This window comes from Nyctereutes procyonoides, unplaced genomic scaffold, assembly GCF_905146905.1.
Source record: "Nyctereutes procyonoides isolate TBG_1078 unplaced genomic scaffold, NYPRO_anot_genome, whole genome shotgun sequence".
NCBI lineage: Eukaryota > Metazoa > Chordata > Mammalia > Carnivora > Canidae > Nyctereutes > Nyctereutes procyonoides.
Window position 1 is genome coordinate 12,722,721 of NW_026575033.1, and position 24,056 is coordinate 12,746,776.

Here is a 24,056-nt window from a genome sequence, read left to right on the forward strand (position 1 = left end):
GAGTCTTGTTTAATACATTCAAGTCACTTTTTACCACATGCATTTGAAAATGAAAATGTTTGTCTTTATAGCCTTAGCATATGGTGCATTTAGTAGACATTTCAATATTGGACATGGTGGATGAATAACGAATAAACTTGTTTATGATGTTCCTCAATACTGGATATTTCAGTATAGTTTCCGTCTAGCCATGTTGTGGTAAACTATTGGGGTGCAGGAAATATGACATCAGACAGAGTAAGATTTGGTTTTCTAACCTGGATGTTTTATTTTGTTTTATCTTTTTCAGAAAAATTATTGTCTCTTCTACCAGAATATGTTGTTCCATATACAATTCACCTATTGGCACATGACCCAGATTATGTTAAAGTACAGGATATTGAACAACTTAAAGATGTTAAAGAGTAAGACTTTTTTCATCCCATTTTAATGTTTTCTGAAAGTTTTTTCTCTTTGCTGCTGATAACGGAATCTTTATTATAATTAGTTTATTAGACTTCCTAAATTCTTAGGAGTTTAAGGTTCTTTCCTGTATTTTCTTATTTTTCTTTTTTCATACCATCTCTTCATATTTCATTTCCTATGTGATTTCCAAAACTTAATTTAGCATAATTAATTGTACTACTGTTCTATTTCTATTATTTCCTAAATTCTTAGGAGTTTAAGGTTCTTTCCTGTATTCTCTTATTTTTCTTTTTTCATACCATCTCTTCATATTTCATTTCCTATGTGATTTCCAAAACTTAATTTAGCATAATTATTGTACTACTGTTCTATTTCTCTACCTTTCTGGCATTTCTTTTCTGTTGATGCAGTCCATTAAAAGCTTCTGTTCCAGTTCTTGTCTTTTCCTACTTTCTTCTGCAATTCTAGATTTTCATGTGGGTGAATTAATTTTATTCACATAGCACTTTTTCCTTGCAGTAACTATCTTCCTCCGGAGGAAGAGAGAATGGTCTAATCTAATGATGGACCAAGCTGGTCATCAGGAACTACCTCACTTCCTACTTTACTAGCGATTTTCTAGTGCAAGTTTATGACACTTGTAATTCTTTCAAAGATTGTTGTTGAGAGGCCAAAAAACCATCTATGCCTGGGTGTGGAACAGGGAAATATAATGGTATTTAGAAAAGTCTTTGTAACACTAGAATAGTTCTTTAAGTTTGAGACCCTTAGCCCCCTTTGTACTATATAATAAAGGATGACCTTTGTGGTTTTGAATAAATGAATTTATTATACCTTAAGCTTCCTATTAAAGGAAAATAATGGTTTCTTAGTTCATTGAAATATTTTATAGTTTAAATATTTGAGGTGCCTCAAGAGAATAAAATCAAATTACTGATAACTTTCTCATGGCAAGGGAAAAGCTGTTACTCTCTTAGCACAGTTTCTGGTTTTGTTGTTTTTTAATTTTTTTAATTTTTTATTTTTTTAAAGATTTTATTTATTTATTCTTGAGAGACAGAGAGAGAGAGAGAGAGGCAGAGACACAGGCAGAGGGAGAAGCAGGCTCCATGCAGGGAGCCTGATGTGGGACTTGATCCCAGGTCTCCAGGATCAGGCCCTGGGCCAAAAGCAGGCATTAAACCACTGAGCCACCTAGGGATACCCCTGTTTTTGTTTTTTTAATAAGCAGTTCTCCCAAAATGAGTTCTGCATTAGTGATTACAACTAATGAAAACTTCTAACAACCCCTCTTTCTCAGAGAACTTTGGCTTTTGAAATACATTTATTTTTCTTCAGAATTTACTAAACATTTTTGGCTTATTTTTAAATTGCCCCAGTATAGCCATGAGTAATCTCCCCATTCTGCTAGAGAGCCACTTCAGGAGAACTTATCCTATACCTGAGATCCTTAAGGTTATTTTTCCCTTTCTAGAATGATACCTTGCTCCACATTACTCTTGTCTCCCTTGTGCCTAACTCTGTCCTGTTCTGTCCATATAGTAAAGAGACAAAGTACTTTTGGTTTTCTGTTGAATAGAGTTTTATGTAACTTAACTAATGAATGAAACATCCTTTTAATTTTTCCCTCTTTAAGCAAAGACAGTATGTATAGTTGTTAGCCATAACTTTTTCCTCTTTATTCATGAAGATTCTTAACTATTTTTTTTTTCATTTATTTACGATAGTCATACAGAGAGAGAGAGAGAGGCAGAGACACAGGCAGAGGGAGAAGCAGGCTCCATGCACCAGGAGCCTGACGTGGGATTCGATCCCGGGTCTCCAGGATCGCGCCCTGGGCCAAAGGCAGGCGCCAAACCGCTGCGCCACCCAGGGATCCCAAGATTCTTAACTATTGAGTGAGATAGTCACTTGAAAACCTTCAATCAGGACTGCATTCAGTCCTTTTTTTTTAATATTTATTTATTTATTTATGATAGCCACAGAGAGAGAGAGAGAGAGGCAGAGACACAGGCAGAGGGAGAAGCAGGCTCCATGCACCAGGAGCCCGACGTGGGATTCAATCCCGGGTCTCCAGGATCGCGCCCTGGGCCAAAGGCAGGCGCCAAACCGCTGTGCCACCCAGGGATCCCTGCATTCAGTCTTAAATTAAGTATTTGAAGCTTCACTTATCCATGGCCCAGTTATTACTTTAGACGATCTTCTCTCCCTGTCATTGCTAGGAGTTAGGATCATTTCATTCTCTTCACCATTTAAGTGTTTAACCTGCCTTTTTGGAAACATTAGTGAGATTTTGTGAAGGGATCTTATAAATTCACACCTATGTTGCTGATAAGTTGTGATATGTATGCACGACATACTTTTTTCCTCTTGATTTATAGTTGGTTTTTCCTTTTTAATAATTTCCATTTGTGGAGTTTATTATATTTAGATTATTGTATCTATATTAAACACCCAGTTTTTTCCACTTCATTTCTTTTTCTCCCTTTCCTCTTTTTAGATGTCTTTGGTTCGTTCTTGAAATATTAATGGCTAAAAATGAAAATAACAGTCATGCATTTATCAGGAAGATGGTAGAAAATATTAAACAAACAAAAGATGCCCAAGGACCAGATGATGCAAAAATGAATGAAGTATGTAATTCTTTTTAAATAATTATGATTCCATGTTGATTTAAGTATTCAAGTGTGGATATGCTACTTCCGTAGTATGTATAGACATTATCAGTCTTTTGTATTAGTACTTAATAATTACTATTAGTAATTAGAATTATTGATGTAGAATTACTAATAAGGAATTAGTAGTAATGCTGTTACTAGGAAATAAAACATTAGTTTAACTTACACTATTGTACTGAAAACTACATACAGTCGTACCTTGTCGTAATGTTCTATGCAGATAATTGCATTTTTCTTAAGTTGATTTATGGCAACCCTGCACTGAGCAAGTCTAATGGCACCATTTTCCAAAAGCATTTGCTAATTTCGTGTCTCTGTATCACATTTTGGTAATTCCTGCAATATTTCAAACTTTTTCATTGTATGTTATGGTGATCTGTGATCAGTGATCTTTGATGTTACTATGATCTTTGATGTAATTGTTTTGGGGTGCCACGAACTGCACCCATACAAGACAATAAACTTAATTGACAGATGTGTGTCCTCTGACTGCTCTACCCACCAGCTGTTTCTCCACCTCTCTACCTCTTCGCAGGCTTCCCTATTCCCTGAGACAATATTGAAATTAGGCCAATTAATAACTCTGTAGTTACCTCTTAAGTGTTCAAGTGAAAGGAAGAGTCGTATATCTTTCACTTTTAATCAAAAGCTAGTAATGAAGAAGGTTGGTAAGGAAGGCATGTGGAAGCTGAGAGAGGCTGAAAGCTAGATCTCTTGTGCCAAATTGTAAGCCAAGTTGTGCATGCGAAGGAAAAGTTTTTAAGGAAATTAAAAGTGCTGCTCCAATGGGAAGCACAAATGATAAGAAAGCGAAATAGCCTTATTTCTGATACAGATTAAGTTTGAGTGGCCTGGATAGGAGATCAAACCAATGATATCATTCCCTTAAGCCAAAGCCTACTCCAGGGCAAGGCCCTGACTCTGTAATTCTGTGAGGGCTGAGAGAAGTGAAGAAGCATAGAAGAAAGCAGAAGCTGGCAGAAGGTTGGTTCACGAGGTTTAAGGAAAGAAGCCAGTTCCATAATATAAAGTACAAGATGAAGCAGCAAGTGTGGATAAAGAAGCTTCAACAAGTTACCCAGAAGATCTAGCTGAGGTAATTAATGAAGATGGTTACTCTAAACAGCAGTTTTTCAATGTAGATAAAGCAGCCTTCTATTGGAAGAAGATGCCATTGAGTTCAATAGCTAGAGAGGATAAGTCTGTGCATTGCTTCAGATTTTCAAAGGATGGACTGACTCTTTTGTTAGGGGCTCATGCAGTTGATGACTTGAAGCTGAAGCCAGTGCTCTTATACCATTCTGAAAATCCTAGGGCCCTTATTAATTATGCTTAATTTACATTGTGTGCTCTATTAATAGAAAAACAAAGCCTGGATAACAGCACATCTGTTTAAAGCATGGTTTACTGAATTTTTAAAGCCTGTGGTTGAGATCTGCTCAGAAAGATTCCTTTCAAAATGTTACTCCTCATTGATAATGCACCTGTTTATCCAAAAGCTCTGACAGAGATATACAATGAGATTAATGCTGTTTTCAGGCCTCCTAACACAACATCCATTCTATAATCCATGGGTCAAGGAATAATTTTGATTTTCAAGTCTTAATTTTTTAAGAAATACATTTTATATAGATCATGGTTCTTCTGATAAATCTGGGTAAAGTCATTAAAAACCTGGAAAGGATTCTTCATTCTACATCCATTAAGATCAGTTGTGATTCGTGGGAAGGAGTCAAATTGTCAACATGGACTGGAATTTGAGAGAAGTTGATTCCAACCCTTCTTGTGAGTGACTTTGAGGGGTTCAAGACTTCCATGGCTGCAGTAACTACAGATGTGGTAGAAATAGGAAGAGAACTGTTCTTAAAAGATGTGACCAAATTGCTGCAATTTCATGATGAAACTTTAATGAATTAGGAGTTGCTTGTGATAGATGAGCAAAGAAAGTGGTTTCCTGAGATGGGAACTACTCCTTGTAAAGATGCTATGAAGATTGTTAAAATGACAACAAGGGGTTTAGTATATTACACAAACTTAGTTGATAAAACAGCAAATTTTGAAAGGATTGACTCCAATTTTGAAAATTCTTCTCTGGGTAAAATGCTATCAAGTGGCATCACATGCTACAGAGAAATTGTTCATGTAAGGAAGAGTCATTCAGTGCAGCAAACTTCATTATTGTCTTATTTGTTGATAAGCTATCAACAAATATCATATTTGTTGATGAGCCATCAACACTGAGGCAAGACTCTGGACCAGCAAAAAGATCGCAAGTCACTGAAAGCTCAGACGGTGTTTAGCATTTTCAGCAATGAAATTTTCTTTAATGAATGAATGAATGAATTAAAGTAGGCTCCATGCCCAGCATGTAGCCCAGTGCACTACTTGAATTCATGACCCTGAGATTAAGACTTGAGATAAAGAGTTGGATGCTCAGCCACCCAGGCACCCCTGCAATAAAATATTCTTAAATTACTTATACTATAATTACATTGTATGTTGGTTTTTAGACATAAGCAGTTGCACACTCAGTAGATTATAGCATGGTGTAAACATAACTTTTGTGTGCACTGGGAAACCAAAAAGTTCATTTGACTCACTTGGTTACAACATGGTTTTATTGTGGTAATTTAGAGCTGAATCTGCAGTATTTCTGAGGTATGCCTGTACAAAATGCATGTTCTAGAATTACTTCTAATTCACAGAGTCGAGGATGCCAACTTAAGTACCTAATTTTTTTAATACTATTGCAGAAACTGTACACTGTGTGTGATGTTGCCATGAATATCATCATGTCAAAGAGCACCACATACAGTTTGGAATCTCCTAAAGACCCAGTACTACCAGCTCGTTTTTTCACCCAACCTGACAAGGTAGTTATTTTAGATTTTGTATATATTGAAATAAAATGTATTCTCAGCACTAGGTTGTGGAAAGATTAGGAAGGATCAATATCAAAAGCTAATGTACGACTAATGTTATGGAAAACTCACCATGCATCATACTAATGTGGTTCAAGAGTAGCATATGGGCCAAACCAGAGGACACAAATAAGGGTCAGAGATTAGTTAAGGTGGTCGAGAGTTTGTGATCAGAGTTTTATGCTAGTGTGTGAGTTGAGGCAAAAATGTGGTCAAAGCATATAGATCTGTCATTATTGGCCATTGATCCAAAATGGGAAAGAGAATGCTGATAGACACAGTCTGAAGTTATAAACCTTTGATTGAGATTCATAACTGGTATTAAGAAACAAGCAGACAACAAGCACTGAAACAGGTTCAAGACCCAGGGAACGTTATAAGAATGTTCTCAAACCACTTTTACAAAACTCAAGTATTCTATGAGATACAATAGGTGTTTTCTGGAATCACTCTTAGAGGTTCATAATGCACCTAAGTCTGTTGGCTGAGAGTATGGAAACTACACTACTGTTTTTGCTTTTGTGTTTGTTTTTAAGCAAAATACCAATTAAAGTCTTACCAACGTGGAGAGATTTATAACACCCTTGTATGTAGGCTCACTCAGCTAAAAGGGACTGTTTGCTTTTAAGCATTCACCTTGTTGTGATTAAGATGATAGGAATATGTGATTGGTCTCTTCTCTGGAGGTATTGTTACAGATGTGCTTTTAGAGCTTTAACACGTTAGAGTGTGAATATGTTTTTAATACTGGAGTTGGTATAAAATTAGTTTAAGCTTATTATAGTATTTATTTTGGGGGGCGGGGAGGGACAGAGGGAGACGGAAAGAGAATCTTAAGCAGGCTCCATTCCCAGTGCAGAGCCCAATGCAGGGCTCAATGACCTGAGCTGAAATCAAGAGTCATATGTGTAACCGACTGAGCCACCCAGGTGCCCTTTGTTACAATATTTGAAATCAATGGCCAAAATTTTGTGTTTGAACTGATTATTTAAATATATATTTAAATATATATTTTATTATGTACTATAAAACAAAAGCTGATGTATGCTTTGTTGGCTTCAAACCACCTCATGTATAGTGTTTCAGTGTTCACTGACTGCAACTTTTTCCCTTGCTTGTAGAATTTCAGTAACACCAAAAATTATCTGCCTCCAGAAATGAAATCGTTTTTCACACCTGGAAAAGTACGTTTTGAATGTCATTCTAATTTTTATGTGATAGTTTATTTTAGTATGGTTATTGACATAATTATGTTATTTCTGTATTTCTTTAAAAATTGATGTATCTTAAGATAGAAAACACAATTATTAGATGTCTTCGACTTACTAGTTAGAAATAATTTTGCTTACTATATAGATGCAAGCTGAGATACATAAATTGTAGCTTATAATAAAGCCAAGCCCTACAGAGCTTGATCCTTAAGTATCTTATCCGGTTATATCAAGGTAAAAATCTTAAAGTTAAAAACATCTTCTTAATCTAATTATGTCTTTCCAAAGCAAGAGTCTGGTTATCTGTTTTTATTATTGACTACACATTTTATTCTCACTTTTTATGTAAGCTTCTTCCTTCAGATAGCTAAGAAACTTAATTGTTATGCCATCTATTTGGTTTTTCACTCTTTCAAGTAATAGTCTGTTCAAGATCCTTACTTTATTTAAGGATGGGCATATTTGTGTGTGTGATTTGTACATAAACACTTTGACAGATATTTATGGTTTTTTACATGTAAATTTCTTTTGGCTTTAATAGAAAGATATGCATTTTTCATTTCAGCCTAAAACAACCAATGTTCTAGGAGCTGTTAATAAGCCACTTTCATCGGCAGGAAAGCAATCTCAGACAAAATCATCACGAATGGAAACTGTAAGCAATGCAAGCAGCAGCTCAAATCCAAGCTCTCCTGGAAGAATAAAAGGGAGGTAAGTACCTAAGAAATGTCGTACTTTGCACTTAAGGATTCCAACAAAGCAGTGAGATCTAAAATGTGTAACCCAAAACATTTAATGTCAGTGAATGGAAATCAGTGCATACCTGAACATTCCCATTTAACATTTGTAGCCATTTACAAGTTCCTATTTATTTGCTCTCTTATTTTAGATAGGCTCTCCATCTTAGCCTTTTATATTTTAGCTTGTTGGTATAACCTGTGTTAGTAGACATAAGCTAAATGTTTAGCACTTGTAAAACTGTAAACTGTTATATTATGATATATCCATACAATGGAATACATAATTGTTAAAGTGATGAGGTATGAGCCAATATGAATTGTTTTCACAACCAATTATTGAATAAAAAAGACAATTAATAGAATAATATTATAGTATTTTCAAGTTTTTAGAAAGGATTTGTATTCACATTGGCTTTCATATGCGTAGAAAGTTTGGGGAAGAATATACAACATCTTATGGTACTCTAGAATAGGAGGGAGCTCATTTTATACTCTGGGTTGAAATTTTTTTCCCGTGTACATGCATAAACTTTAAAAAAATTGTTTTAAAATTATACTTTCAAATCATGCTCTACAGGTTTTTCTTTTTAAGAAAGAAAGGGAAAATAATTCACACTTTCACTAATTTTAACATAGGGCTTAGTACACCGTTTGTTAGCAAAACCCTGTACAGGGCTTAACTGTACTATCTTTTGTATTGTTCATAACCAATCAATAAAGAAAGGAAATATTCTAAAATGTCTTATCAATTTTCTTGTAATGAATAAATTGTCAAGTGATAAATAATATAGTAGAAATTGAACAAAAATTGCATTTATAGGTCTTGTTTTAGACTCCTGTATTAATACATATTAGTGGTTAGTGCTTAAGTGGCCCTTCACCTATATCATTTGGATATTTTCTAGTGGACGACCTCATATTCAACATGACCAGAATATTTCCAGCAACTCATTTCCTCCTAAATAACTGGTTTTTCTTGTCAAATTCCGGGTTATAATAAAAAATGATCTAATTCACCCAGTCATTTAGGCTTAATGTCTCAAAATTGGCTTTGACTTTCCCCCTTTGCTAAGATATTGCTGCGGAGCATAGTGATCTAATTTGTACTTTTATTAGATTGCCCTGATTGTTGGTGCAGAATAGAGGAACTAGAATTGAGGTTAAAAAAACAAAAACAAAAACAATTAGGAGTCAGCTAATAGTAATTCAGGGAAGGGATAAAGAGAGAGGAAGATGGTTGATAGTCAAAATTTAGGATTTACTTTGATGGTAGATCCAGATTGGCTTGCTTGATAGATTAGATGTGAATGGTTATGGAAAGGAAATAGTTAAGGATGCATCCTAGGTTTTCTGCCGGAATATTTCTATAGGTGGTGATGCCATTTACTGAGATGTAGAAGTGTCCAAATGACTGTTTTGGCTGTGTTAAAGTTAAGATGCCTATTAGAAATTCAAGTGAGGTGGGCAATTGAGTATGTGAGCCTAGAGCTCAGGGTAGCTTCTGAGCCAGAGATTGAGATTTAGGACTTAACAATGTTTAAATGGTTTTTAAAGCCAGATTAAGGATGTGATCTAGGACAGAAGACATCCTTTATACCAATAAATGAGAGCATGTGCTATTAATTCATTTATTAAGTATTTATTGAATGCTTACTTTATGACTGGCACTGGTGTAAGTGCTTCATATAAATTGCTAAGTACAATTGACAAAAGATACATGCTTACATTCTAGCAGGGGAAGTTAGTAGAGAATAAACATAATAACTTTACTATATGTGAAGGTGTTAAGAGTACAGAGAAGAAAAAGTAGAACGGGTATATGGGAGAGATAGGGGAAAGTGCAAATTAAAGTAATATAGGCCAATCCAACTTGATAACAAGAGAAGCTATAATTTACTTTATGTGCCCACTCCAAAATATAATTTTTTTAAGAAGATTTAGAAAGAAACTAAGTTTGTGATTTTAAAGTTTCCCTATTATGTTAAATTAAATATGATTCATTGCTTGTTGGTTAGGTGCTAAATGTGATAGAATAAAATGGATACTTTTTTTTGAAAGAATGAAACTTTTCCTCATAAAACTGTAAAGCTACACTAGGGAACAGAAAAAACTTTTAAGGTTATTTCATTGTAATAATAATTACAAATGTCTATATTAAAAGGCTTGATAGCTCTGAAATGGATCACAGTGAAAATGAAGATTATACAATGTCTTCACCTTTGCCAGGAAAAAAAAGTGACAAGAGAGACGACTCTGATCTTGTAAGGGTGAGATATTTGGTTTGATTTTATAATAATTATAATAATAATGACAAAAATAATTTTTACACTGAAACCAGTTAATATTACTCCCAAATTCGACATTTGATTTTCTTTTAATGGTTTTAATCACAAATTTGAGTTTATAATTCTCCTCTACCAAGAAATTTAAGCATACTGAATCTCTTGTATTTCTTATCATTCTAATAAGTGATCTCTGTAGATCTTTTAAATCAAACATGCCAGTCCCATACTCAGAACTGCTTGGGGTCTGTTGTTGTTGTTGTTGTTGTTGTTGTTGTTTTTAAAACACAGTAAGTTTAGACTTAGCATTAGAGAGGGGAAGTAGAATGAGGGGTCCTTAAAGGTTCCTCCATTTTGGATGACTTCTTGAGCCTTTCATTAACTAAACAAACTTCTAGTAAGAAAATGCAAATAGTAGGAAATGTTACAGTTTTACCTTCTTTAGTTCTTAAATTTTAATAACAATGATAACTTCTATGATAGAAACAGTTTATAAGTGTCATTTAAAGACAAAACAACCTGATAGCCTTAATAATTGAACGCATTTTGACTTCTAGTTTAGTTTTAAACACTTCTTGAATAATCACTAAGGTTCTCTGAATCAAGTTTCTTATCTGTAAAATTTGGCTACTGGCTGGTAAGGTTTATCAGAATAAATGAATTAGCCTAAGTTAATTGGTGTTGCTGCCATTTTATTATAAAGATCAATATTTTTGTTTAATAATTACTATAAAGTAAAAGTTAATGCATTTGAATCTACTCAGTAGGGGTGGAATGTTATTAATAAAAAACTTTGGTTTCGCTGAAATTTTATTGCCCTTCTTATTTTCCACTGTCCCAACATTACCTATCCCAAAAAGTTGAAATTATTTTCAGTTGTTTTCAAGTTTCTCCAGTAATTTGTTTTGCCAGATTGTTTTTCTTTCCACTTAAAATATTATAATTCTAAAATTCTTACTAAATCCTAACTATACTGTAAATTCTGATTTTTATTGGCTGTTTAAAAATTTTGCCCAGGGATCCCTGGGTGGCGCAGCGGTTTAGCGCCTGCCTTTGGCCCAGGGCGCGATCCTGGAGACCCGGGATCGAATCCCATGTCAGGCTCCCGGTGCATGGAGCCTGCTTCTCCCTCTGCCTATGTCTCTGCCTCTCTCTTTCTGTGTGACTATAATAAATAAATTTAAAAAAAAAATTAAAAAAAAAAAAGAAAAGTAAAAATTTTGCCCAAGCAGAGTTAAAAATTGATCGCTTAGCCAGAAAGGAATCCTGTTATTTGGATTTATAGAAGAGAACCTTGAATTGGAAAAGGTATTTATGTCTTCTAGTCCTACTTCTCACTTAATGCAGAAATTCCTTCATTAGTATTTATGAGAGTTGGTTACCATATGCTTGAAAATGCCATAGGTGGAGAGGTTGTAATTTTTCTCATTTTTTGGAAACATCAGCTAGGCCACCCATACCTACATACTGTCCTGCTCCCTTAATCCCACGCACATCCCCCCAAGTTTGGAAAACATGATTGTGATGAACTCTTAATGTTTTTTATCCTATAAATTCTATATCTAGTTCTACCTTTTAGAGCAATGAAGAAGAAAGTCTGTATTTCATAGAAAAGTTTTAAAATTCTGAACTTCTGAGATTGATATGTATAATTATAGTGGAGGCCTTTGGCTGGCTGCCTTTTGTATAATATTGCATCCATTTTCAGAAATACTATACTGCATTACTAAATATCAACTGAAATAGCCTCAAGGAGTTAGCATTATGAGACAAAAGTTCAATTTAAAAACTAGTAGATTAGGGACACCTGGGTAGCTCAGCGGTCAAGCGTCTGCCTTTGGCTCAGGGCGTAATCCCCGTCCCTGGATCGAATCCCACATCAGGCTCCCTGTGAGGAGCCAACTTCTCCCTCTGCCTGTGTCTTTGCCTCTCTCTCTCTGTCTCTCATAAATAAGTAAAATATTTAAAAAAAAAAAAAAACAATAAAGACCAGTAGATTATAGTGAAAAAGTACTGTCTTTGCATATGCTACCACCTTGACATGAAAATTTCACCACAAAGGAATTATTCTTCATCTATATTTATATTAATATTTTTAGTTTTATAAATAATATATTTTCCCTATTCCTTCTTCTAACCTCAGTTTTATATGTACTCTCTCTGTTCTTAAGACAATGCAGTGCAAAATAAAAAACTAGAGAATACAGTGCTTTAGTAATAAACTAAATTATTTTATAGTATTCTCAAGAAGGCAGACATTAAATTTCCTGTTTACCACCAACCTTTTCCAGGTCATAAAGGAATTGAACCACCTTATCACATTTTTGGACATCAAAGTGAATTGTAACATTTAACATTGGAGGTGATAATTTTAAATTTAGTTTTAATTGAATATTTCCCTTATCTTTGGATCTCTGAGTAATGACAATTATTAATTTATGTGCAGAACTCTAAATAAGTTAAAAACCAATCACCTATAGGTCTGTTTTTCCTGGAACGTAGGATAATTTAATGCCAAGATATCTTTTAATATGATATAGCAGATCAATATACCAAATAAGAATACTAACAAGATAATCTCAAGTCTTGTAAGGAAGACATAAATACAACTTAAAATCCATTCTTGATACATAGGAACTCTTAAGCTAATACCGGCAGGATATTTCTTTAACATGCTTAAAGTTTTATCTGTTTAAGTCAATAATCATTGATTCAGTTACTCCTCTTAAGTTATTCTTCTTAAGGCAAAATACTTGAAGCATTTTTATTAAAAATCAGCAAAACAAGCAACCTCTCATCATCACTGTTATTTAAGATTATTCTAGAATGTTTGACAAATTCAAGAATACATGAAATAGTCAAAAATACAACAATGGAAAAGAAGAGACAAATTTGTTTTTATTTTTTGTTCTCTTAGAAAAATAAGAAGCAATTGAAAAACTAAGAATTTAGCATGGTAGCCATATATGTGGATGTTTTTATGTGTATAACCAGCTTTCCTCTGGTTCTTTTTTCTTATCTCAATTATACACTTGGGGGAAAGGAGATTTGCTTCACCACAATAACGACTACAACAACAAAAATAGATAGATCTATCAATCTAAATATAACCTTAAAAAAGAAGTAGGGGGATCCTATAATGGAGAAAATATCCAAATTGAGAAATATACAAGACTTGAAGAGAAAGAAGACATGCCATGTTCTTTAATGGGAAAAACGAATAAGAAAAGATGACTGTTCTTTCTAAATGAGTCTGTATGTATTTATAAAATTCCAGTGGGATTTTAAGTCCATGTAGAAAAACAAATGAATATAAAAAAGAGGAGTAATAATATCAGCCCAGGCAGACACAAATGTATTTATGTATAATTAGTAAAATATTATGCTGCTGTTTCAATAGCCCAAAAACATTTTTTAGTTTTAAAACATAATACAAAATAAGTGATGTATTACAAGTGAGTGATTTTTTTGAAATGATTGGAATACTCTTTGGGGAGATGGAGAGGAAAAACAGTTTAGACCTTCATCTCAAATCCTGTTAAGATACGATAATGTCTAAGTCTACTTAGGCTGCTGTAACAAAATACCAGAAACCGGTGGCTTAAAAAACAGAATTTTCTCACCATTCTGAAGGTTGGGAATTCCAAGACCGAAGTTGGCTGATTGCTTCCTGGTTTGCAATGACCACCTTTTCACTGTGTCTTCACATGGTGGAGAGAGAGACAGAGAGCTGTCTCTGGTGTCTTTCCCATAAGGGACTAATTCTGTTATGAGAGCCCCACCCACCCTCCTGATCTCATCTCAACTGAAGTATCTCTCAAAGACCTCATCTTCAAGTAGCATCACATTGGTGGTGATGTGGAAACACAAATACAGAACATATGAATTTTGTGGGGACACAATTCAGTCCATAACAAATAGGAAGTAAAATTTATGTATATGCAAAGATATAGAAGAATGTAGATTAAAATATTAAGACTCCAGTATGTAAGTAGACAAAGAATATAATACCAATGACATTATTAGGAAGTTTGCAGACAGGAAACAAAATGACTAATTAAATCAGATAATTTTTGTTGTTTTCTTTACACTGATTTTTAAAAATATAAATTGGCACAAACTTTTGGAAATAAAATTTACATGTACTTAATAATGGGTTTTATACTTGTATGTGTATGGAGAGCTATAAGGGTTCATACTGTTAATTGATTTGAGAAGAATAAATTCTCTGAACGTGAATAGGCTTTTATTTTAAACTTGAATTACTGATTAAATCATTTAAATTGTTTTTGTGTTTTCTTGGTTGTACATGGGAAGAAGTATCTGATTCAGAAGTGTTTTCAAAATTTTTAATAATGAATATGTTTAACTTTTGTATCTTGCAACCTCCATTTATAAAAGTAGTTCTATTACGATGTCTGAGCATGATACATAGCATAGTTATTTTATGTCTTATATACTGTGTAGTAAAATTAGAATTACTTAAATTGACTATCAAAGCAGATCCATTATACTTTAGTAAAGTTAGCCATTGTTCTTGCATGGAACTTAATAAATAACTCTTCATTAAAATTTATAATTTAATAAAATACTAATCTTAGAATGTTTCCATTTAAGGCCCTCTAGCTTAATTAAGTAATGATAAAAATTTATTCCCTTACCCTAGATAGTTTTTTTAGTTAAAATACAAGTAAGTAGTTATGGTTCTCATATGCTTAAGAACTCTACATTTTATTTAGGCACATTTTTATGACATAAGTGGGTAACATAGTTTTTGTTTTATTTTTCAAAATGCATACTAACAATTTTAAGTTTGAAATTGTGGTTTTTATTCCTAGTCTGAATTGGACAAACCTAGAAGCCGGAAAAAAACACCTGTCACAGATTCAGAAGAGAAATTAGGTATGGATGACCTCACTAAGTTGGTACAGGAACAGAAACCTAAAGGCAGTCAGCGCGGACGGAAGAGAGGCCATACGGCTTCAGAATCAGATGAACAACAGTGGCCTGAGGAAAAGAGGCTCAAAGAAGATATATTAGAAAATGAGGATGAACAGAATAGTCCACCAAAAAAAGGTAAAAGAGGCCGACCACCTAAACCTCTTGGTGGAGGTACACCAAAGGAAGAGCCAACAATGAAAACTTCTAAAAAAGCCAAAAAAAAATCTGGACCTTCAGCACCAGAAGAAGAGGAAGAAGAAGAAAGACAAAGTGGAAACACAGAACAGAAGTCAAAGAGCAAACAGCACCGAACATCAAGGAGAGCACAACAGAGGTGAGTGCATGTAACTCTAATCTGCATATATTTAGTAACTATGTTATAAATCATAATTTGATGCTATCCACATTTGGGTCTTCCCCAAAGCAGAGCAGAATCTCCTGAAACTAGTGCAGTTGAATCCACACAATCCACACCACAGAAAGGACGAGGAAGACCATCAAAAACGCCATCACCATCACAACCAAAAAAAAATGTGTAAGTTGTAAATAATATTAAATTTCAAACCAGTTTCCAATTATTTTGCAAAAGTTCATAAATTTTCAAATATACATAGGGCTGTATTTAAAATCCCATATATTTATTCCTGTTATACTAGGTAAGATAAAATTTTTATAAACTTACCTAGGTTATTGATATCCCAACTAACTCTCTGACAATATTTGTACATTTTTACAGGTTTTAGGCAAATCTTTTTAAATGAATACCAAATAGCTTATTATTATTCCAATAGAGAGTTTATAGTACTTAAAGAAATGAGAAGATATTTTTAAATAATCACATCATACTGACCAGATTGCCTTGTCATTCCATACTATGGTTTTTCCTTAGTGTTCCTCGTCAGCAACTTAAAAAAAAAAAAGTTTTTACATTTTTGTTTTTATTCTTTGCTGTAGGAAAATAACAGGCATTATTTTCTTTTAAATTACATCCACAGAAATGATATGTAGATCTGAAGTTTTTGGTGCTTTGATTTTCTTTTCTAATCAAATTGACACATCCATATCTACATATAAATAGTTTCAGAAAGTTCACACAAACATGTTTATAAGAAGTTACAGCCTAAGATTGTTAAAGTAGCCGGAGCATCAGTCCCTAATTTGTATACTTTTTTTTTCTCAGTTACTTAAGTAGAACTAGAATAGCATGTCTTCCATTAGTCAGAAATTCTTCAGTTTTTCTGAGAGTAATCCCATTACATAATTACATCAGTGCCTTGGATTTTCAGACTTGCCAGAACACCTTTGCTCAATACTTAAGTTACCTTGGAAGTATTTCCTATTCCTGTGTATTCCACAGGAAGAGGAAAAGTGCCTGAGTGTCTAGCTACTTCATGCTCTCTTCCATTTAATTTTTTCCTCAGTAAAAAGTAAAGGTAAGTATATTTTTGTGGTAGCTTTGTGAATGTGTTTGGATTCAGTTACAGAAAATAACTGTTTTTAAACAAATACTTAAGGAATATTAAATTCTCACAATTTTATAATGAGGAAATAACAAATATCTTTTAGGCTTATAACTTTGTTTATATTTGGACATCAAAATCAAGGGCTTAAATGATTATCATATCATCTCCTAAAATGACACAAGTCCTCATACAAATATTCTAAACCACACAAGTATGTCTTTTAAAAATCAGTTCAATAGGGGATCCCTGGGTGGCACAGCGTTTTGGCGCCTGCCTTTGGCCCAGGGCGCGATCCTGGAGACCCGGGATCGAATCCCACGTCGGGCTCCCAGTGCATGGAGCCTGCTTCTCCTCTGCCTGTGTCTCTGCCTCTCTCTCTGTGTGTGACTATCATAAATAAATTTAAGAAATTTAAAAAAAAACAGTGCAATAAAAGACTCTGTATTCTGTCTTAAAAGTATCTTCCCTTCATGGGGAACCTCTTTTTTTAGAACTGGTAGAATAGCATATGTTATGATCTGCCTCTCTTGTTTTGACATTAGTGGATTTGAGAAAGATTGTATTTTCCATGTAACTCCTGTGTTTTCTTCTGCTAACTCTGAAAAATTGAATTGAATAAGAAAAATTACTTGGTTTGAGCATGGATTTAAACAGTACATACTTTAGATTATCTAAGAGAAGTGATAAGCTGTATTCTTAATTAAAAAAAAAAAAAGTTAACCTACAGAGAGTAAGGTGAAACTTGCCAGAGAGATATGGTTGTGGGAGTGTGGGCAAAATGGTTGAAGGGGAGTGGGAGATATGGGCTTCCAATGTGGGTGTGAAATAAGTCACAGGAGTAAAGAAAGGCAGACCATAGAGCATATGGTCAATGATATTGTAGTAGCATTGTACAGTGACAGATGGGAACTACACTTGTGTGGAGCATAACAATGTATAAACAAGTCAAATCACTATGTTATACAGCTGCAACTAATGTAACATTGTGTGTTAGCTGTACTCAAATAAAAAAAAAGTTTTTAATTAAAGAATATATTCAGGAGCCCCTTGGTGGCTCAGTCAATTAAGCATATGTCTGACTCAAGTCATGATGCCAGAATCCTGGGATCAAGCCCCTCACTGGGCTCTCGATTCAGCGGGGAATCTGTTTGTCCTTCTGCCCTTCCATCTCCGCTTGTGCTTGTCTTTTGCTTTCCCTCTCTCAAATAAATCTAAAAAAAGAAAGAAAAAAATATACATGCAAGTAAAAAAATATAGAGAGGGATACATTTGATTAAATGGTATCTATTACATATAATTGATTGCTTCCTGTGTTTCGGAGAGTACTAGGTGCTGGGGGATATAGTTGCACAGAATAGACATGATTCTTGTCCTCGTGGAATTTATCATCTAAATGGGCATGTAGTCATTACTTAATCACACATAAATTGGAATCCTAAATTGTGACATGTGCCCTAAGGAAAAAAATATAGGGTACTGTAAGAGAACGTAATGGGAGGGCTAGGGAATTGGGAAATTTTCTCTTTGAAAATGACAGTAGATTTCTTGAGGATAGTAGAAGTTAGGCTGATGGGGAACAGGAAGAAGAACACAATTGGAGGGAACATTGGATTTGAAAGTTCCAAAGTAGGAAAAATCTTGGCCAATTCAGAGTGTTGAAGGTAGGTAAGAATTTGCCAAATTGTTGTTGTGAGGAATTGGGGAATGGAAAGAGGAATGGACGGGTAGCCAAGGACTGTGTGCAGGGCCTTATATACTATGTTAAGGAGGTTTATGGGATTTATTTCTGTATATAGGGAGTTGTCAAGGGGTAGTGAGTGACATCAGCTGTTTTTACATTTTTAGAGAAGAGGTAAAGAGATGAGAATGGTTTGGATGTGTAGTAGCAGTAGAGGTGAAGAGAAGTGAATAGGATTTGAGATTTCATTGTAAGAATTATGGGGCCAGATAAAGAATGGTACGCTATTAAGAAGGACTCTAAATTTTCTGTTTTGGGCAGCTCACTGGATGCAGATGCCTTTTATTGAGTTGGGAAAAATAAAAGGAAGAGCAAACTTTAGTTTATATTTTAAAATCCTTTTTGGTATTGCTCTCAGTTACACGTTTTTGTTACTTGGTCAATGTTTTTAGGTGAAACTCTAGGAATAAACACTAGGATTTAGAAGAAGAAAAATATTTGTTTTATAAGGTAATAGAGGATACAAATGATAATGAGCATTTATGAAGTATTTAAAGCATTTTCTCTGAGGTAATCTATGTAAAGATCGGAATGTTCATTTTATTTTACATCTGTTTTACTCTAGCCGTGTAGGACGCTCCAAACAAGCAGCGACTAAAGAAAATGATTCAAGTGAAGAAGTAGATGTGTTTCAGGGTAGCTCTCCTGTCGATGATATTCCACAGGAAGAAACAGAGGAAGAGGAAGTTTCTACAGTAAATGTATGTGTTTATTATTAAAGTACTATGTGTGATAGTATAGAATATAGAAATAGAGTTGGTAAATATTTGGTAAGAGATATGTAGCACTTGCTGTTACTTCTAAGTATTTGTTTGCTTTTCTCCATTAATTTGTGGTGGTGTTTCATCTATCAGCTTGGATAATTAGGGAACATCCTTTATGGAATCCTGAGACTCTGAGAACAACAGATATAGCCTAGTGAAAGGGTAAATATCAAGCTGAAAGCTGAATCTAGAGAAGAACAAGTAGCTGTGTGATATTGATACTTCAGGAATTTAAATTATACCTTGATTTTTAGAGCTCTGTTTTATGTTAGACAGACTGTGGTTTATGTTTCTTAACTTTTGTCATTGAGTTTCACAGTAGAAAGTAGAAGTTAACCATATAGGATAAAACTCACACCTTTGAAATGTATAAAATGGATAACAAACATTCCTTTTTTCCTAAGATAATTTTTGTTTTTTGTTTTTTTTTTAAGTAAAGAATGGCTTTGTCTGTTAACACAAGAAATACAGTTAACACATTTAAGTAGGGACTATTGATGCTACACTAATGGTGAGTCTTTGGATCAGCAGAGTTAGCCATCTTTGTTTGAGAAACCTCTGTTCTGAGATCTAGTCCCAGAGTTGATTCCTGCCCCTCTGTGCTATTTAACATAATCACTTCTGTCTGCATCAGGATTCATTTATGTAAAAGGGTTAAGACCACAGAAAAATATGTCAACTGTGTAGTCTCCAATTTGTTGTTGGGTTTGTTTCTTAAAGCGTTTTTTTTTTTTTTAATTGTTTTAAATGTAGAAATAAGACTAAAGAGTTCAGGGATCCCTGGGTGGCGCAGCGGTTTGGCGCCTGCCTTTGGCCCAGGGCGCGATCCTGGAAACCCGGGATCGAATCCCACATCGGGCTCCCAGTGCATGGAGCCTGCTTCTCCCTCTGCCTGTATCTCTGCCCCTCTCTCTCTCTCTCTCTCTCTCTCTCTGACTATCATAAATAAATAAAAATTAAAAAAAAATTTAAAAAAAAGACTAAAGAGTTCATAGTGATTAATGTCTTCATCCAAAAAACTGCACCATAAATTAATTGAATTAATAAAATCCTATTTTGTTTCTATTCCTCTTAATAGAGGTCTTTTTTGAACTGAAGTTTTATGCTTTTATTAGTACTTGCCAGTAAATTGTAATATGTCTGAATTTAAAGATTATTTCCATGTATTTGATAATTGCTAGGATCCACATTCAATTACTGTTTTCCCAGAATGATAACTGTAAGCCTAAGTTCATAAGGATCAAATGTTTTCTTTCATCACAGAAACATTAAGTGAAAAGATACTTGGAATTGTTTTTTTTTTTTTTCTTGCTGTTGACGTTGATTTCCGTTCGTTCTTGTTTAAAATTATAAAATAGAAAAGTAAAAGTTTTCTGTTTTGCTATTGTGGGAAGGCCTGTCTGTGGACATTCAGATAGTATATAAGGTCTAAATATGTGATGGTGAGGCAGAAAGGTTTCCAGTGAAGAAAAGCAAAGAAAATCAGGAACAACTAAGAATAATGATTGGTTAAAAAATAATCACTGCTATGTCTAATATTTTAATTAAGCATCTGGTAATTTTTCTTTCAAGGTACGGCGGCGAAGTTCTAAAAGGGAAAGGCGATGAACAAATGTAATTAATAACTTTTTGTGTGAAAGCTTTGAGAAGAAGCATTTTTTGTCAAGCTTGAGGCTAAGGAAAGCCTTTGATGCACAAAGCGGGACTGCCAGAAAGTGGACAGTTGGAACTTCCTGTGATGACCTCATGTACTTGTGGTCACAGCGCTTTAGCCATACGCTTGGTGATAACATTGACTATGGAGTCTTGTGGAAGTGTGATGTGCGATGGCTATGTAGACATAAACTAAAGAAGAAACCTGTAAATATATCTTTTCTTTTTCTTTTTCTTTTTTTTATTTTTTAATGTTTCTGACTTCTAAAGTGCTTGTATAGCTTTTATCTGCGGCTTTAAACTGACAGTACCCAACTGTTTATTGGATCTATTGATTTGGAAAGAGTTTGTTAGGATAGATCTTAAGCAGTAATCTGTCAGTGTTTGTATTTGTATTCTCTGCAATTTTACTGTGAAAAAAATTTTTTCAACAAATGGTGTCATTTTCTTGATGTCATTGTTTGTTGGAGAGTTAAATGGTCTCTTTCCCTTGTGTATTTTACCTAGTGTTTACTCCTAGGCACCCTTAATCTTCAGAGGTGCTAACTTGTCTGCCATTACACCTGAATGATGCCTCCGATGGGAGGGCACCATGCGAATTGTGAAATAGTCCTGAAGTTTGATTATTTTACACCTCAGTATTGGTCTCAGAATTTTCTGGCCTTTCATGGCAATGAAAATTTTAAGAAAAGAGAGATTTAAAATATTTTAATTTTAAAGAGTGTGTTATAAAATAATGTACTGAATTCTTTATCCCATTTTATCATCATCCCTTTTCAGTTTTTATTAATCTACTGTATCAATAAAATTCTGTAATTTGAATTAGTTTTAATAGTCTAGAATGTTATTGTGTATAGATATTTCCTCTTGAACATTATGTTCAGAAAATGCAAATTATTACACTATAATATAAAATCTGATATATACACATAGAAAAGTTCCAGTTCTCCATAACAGTGTAAAGTTAATCAGAAAGAAAAAATTTTATTGGTGCAGTGTGTCTTTATAAAGCTGTTCTTGAAAGCAAGTGTTTTGTATTTTATAGTGAGTTGCATGTTTATGAAAAAGTGCTGAAAATGGGATGTGCTCTTTTCTGTAAATTCATATTTAGCATAGTATATGATAGATTGCCCCATAACATAGTTTTTCATCAAGAGTTTATTATTGTACTTTATTTTGGAGCCAAAAACTTGGTTTTTTTGGTGTGGGGGGGAGGCAGGGTGGGAGTGATATATCCAACTATCTGAGCTACTGTAGGTATCACAATCTTATAAATTTTGAATGAAATTCTACTTCGTCGAGATTTGGGGGAAGTGGAAATTTATTTGGATTTAGACCAGTTCTTTTTCTTTCCTTCATCATAATCTGCAAATTCGAGAAACAAATTGCTTAAGTCAGTATCATTTATACAGTTTTATAAACTGTATTTTGAACCAAACATAAAAGTTACTACTTAATGCTTGCCTAAATTCATTTTAGTATTTCAGGTGCTGTTCTTTTGTTTTTTCACAGTTAACATCAGAAAAGAAAATCATACCTTAACTTATTAAATTTATCACATTGACTAATGGAGCATTTTCATATAATACACCCTTATGTTTAAGGTATATTTCCAAAATTGGTTATAATAGATAGGGGATATAATAAAGAAACTACTATTTTGGAAAATGACATTTTACTATTTTCCAACGTATATCACAATTGATGTGATTATTTTTCTTTTAAAGATTTCTTCATGTTTATGAAATGGCCTTTTTTTAAAAAAATGTTTTTGAATTGTGTCTTAATCTCTCAATATTTAACTATTCTTCATTTCCAACAGTACTGACACCAGTGATTATGGGAGGCTGCTGTATACAAGGCAGCTAATGTTGGACCAAGATACATTGGTTTTTAACCGTTTCATGAGCTCAGTTCTCCCAAACACGCTGTTTGTATCTCAGCAGTACAAAGGCATGTTTTTAAATCTATAAAATAAAGAATAAGGGATAGCTTTGTATTTTTGTCATTGACTAAATTGCACCGGAAATGTTTATGGAAGTATATCTTTAAGACCATTTTATAAAACATAATGAAAAAATGATTGTGGAGGATTTTTATTTGCATGATCATAGTTAACCAAATTTCATTGCACATTAATTCTGTACATCAGTTCACAAAAAATGTTCATTGTAGATTTTGTTTAATGCCAATAAGTCTGTGGTTTTTTACAACTTGTCTGTTCACTTTTTGGGAGGATTCTGATGTAAAGTTTCCATTTTTCTGTAGAAAAATAGGTGCAATAATGATCAAAGTTTTGATGTCCTGAATCTTCATTTTAGGGGATTATTTTATTATTATGTTTAAACTTAACACTTCATGTGCTAACATTTGGAGAGCCACATACTATAACTAAAGTAAAATTAAGTATGTATACAACAGTAATTGCTAACAATGGTTAGCAAACTCTTCAGTGATAATGGTCATTTTGAAAATATGTGCTGTATAAAATTAAGAAAATATTTAACTCACTGTAACAAGTTCCATTATGAAAATCTTATGATTCTTCAGTGAGGTTATCTTGCTGCACTCTGTAGCAAGTTCATTTAATCTACATTATAATAAGATTTCTTGCTGCAGTGCAACAGGAAGCTTTTTTTCAGTGATCTCCACTGTATATGTAAATTACAAATGTGGCTGTAAAACTTGTTCCAGGTATTAAAGGTTAAATTACTTTGTGTATCTTCTTACAACTTGTAAGTTTGATTTTTAAGATTTCCTTTTGCCCACTTGAAGAATGGTCAGGAATTTAAGAATTTGTTTAACTTAGGCGTATCTCCCCTACCACATAGTATTATGTCACCATAATGAACAATTGGTATTTAGATAGATAGCCAATTTCAGACACACTTTTGGATTTTCTGTGAAGTTGAATAAACATGAAAGCTAATATGTAATTGTATTATTTTATTTATGTGACCATATATATATATATTTTTTAAATATGTTTAAATGAAGAAAGGCACGTTTAGATCTTTTATTTTGGAGCCTTTGTTGCATGAAAAAAATATTTCCCAGTAACATTCTTAGAATCTTTTTGTTTAAACTTCTCATGTAAAATTTGACTAACGGAGATTCCTAAGTATTATTTAAGTTAAAGGATTACATAACTGAGGAAAATACATGTATCCTATAAACTTTAAAAGTAAGCACTGAGAATATAAGTTGCTAGTGGTACTTTTATTCATTTGTTCAGCAAATATTTCTTGAGTGCTTACTAT

The 24,056-nt window shown here is 33.7% G+C and overlaps 1 protein-coding gene across 6 annotated transcripts in view; it reads left to right on the top strand.

Annotated features, from left to right (window-relative positions):
* The window catches only part of PDS5B (PDS5 cohesin associated factor B), a 180,215-nt gene extending 156,490 nt beyond the window's left edge, over positions 1-23,725 (top strand). Inside the window, exons 26-35 of one of the 6 annotated variants that reach the window (XM_055317387.1) lie at positions 290-404; positions 2,906-3,038; positions 5,837-5,956; positions 7,126-7,188; positions 7,781-7,926; positions 10,117-10,222; positions 15,076-15,512; positions 15,603-15,713; positions 18,945-19,080; positions 20,716-23,725. In XM_055317387.1, coding sequence (XP_055173362.1) covers positions 290-404; positions 2,906-3,038; positions 5,837-5,956; positions 7,126-7,188; positions 7,781-7,926; positions 10,117-10,222; positions 15,076-15,512; positions 15,603-15,713; positions 18,945-19,080; positions 20,716-20,751 — 1,403 coding nt within the window. In that variant the 3' untranslated portion in view covers positions 20,752-23,725. Of the gene's footprint in view, positions 1-289; positions 405-2,905; positions 3,039-5,836; positions 5,957-7,125; positions 7,189-7,780; positions 7,927-10,116; positions 10,223-15,075; positions 15,513-15,602; positions 15,718-18,944; positions 19,081-20,715 lie in introns of those variants that run through there. The other 5 variants (XM_055317388.1, XM_055317389.1, XM_055317390.1 and 2 more) reach the window with 5 other exon arrangements.
* Positions 23,726-24,056: the final 331 nt, after the last annotated feature.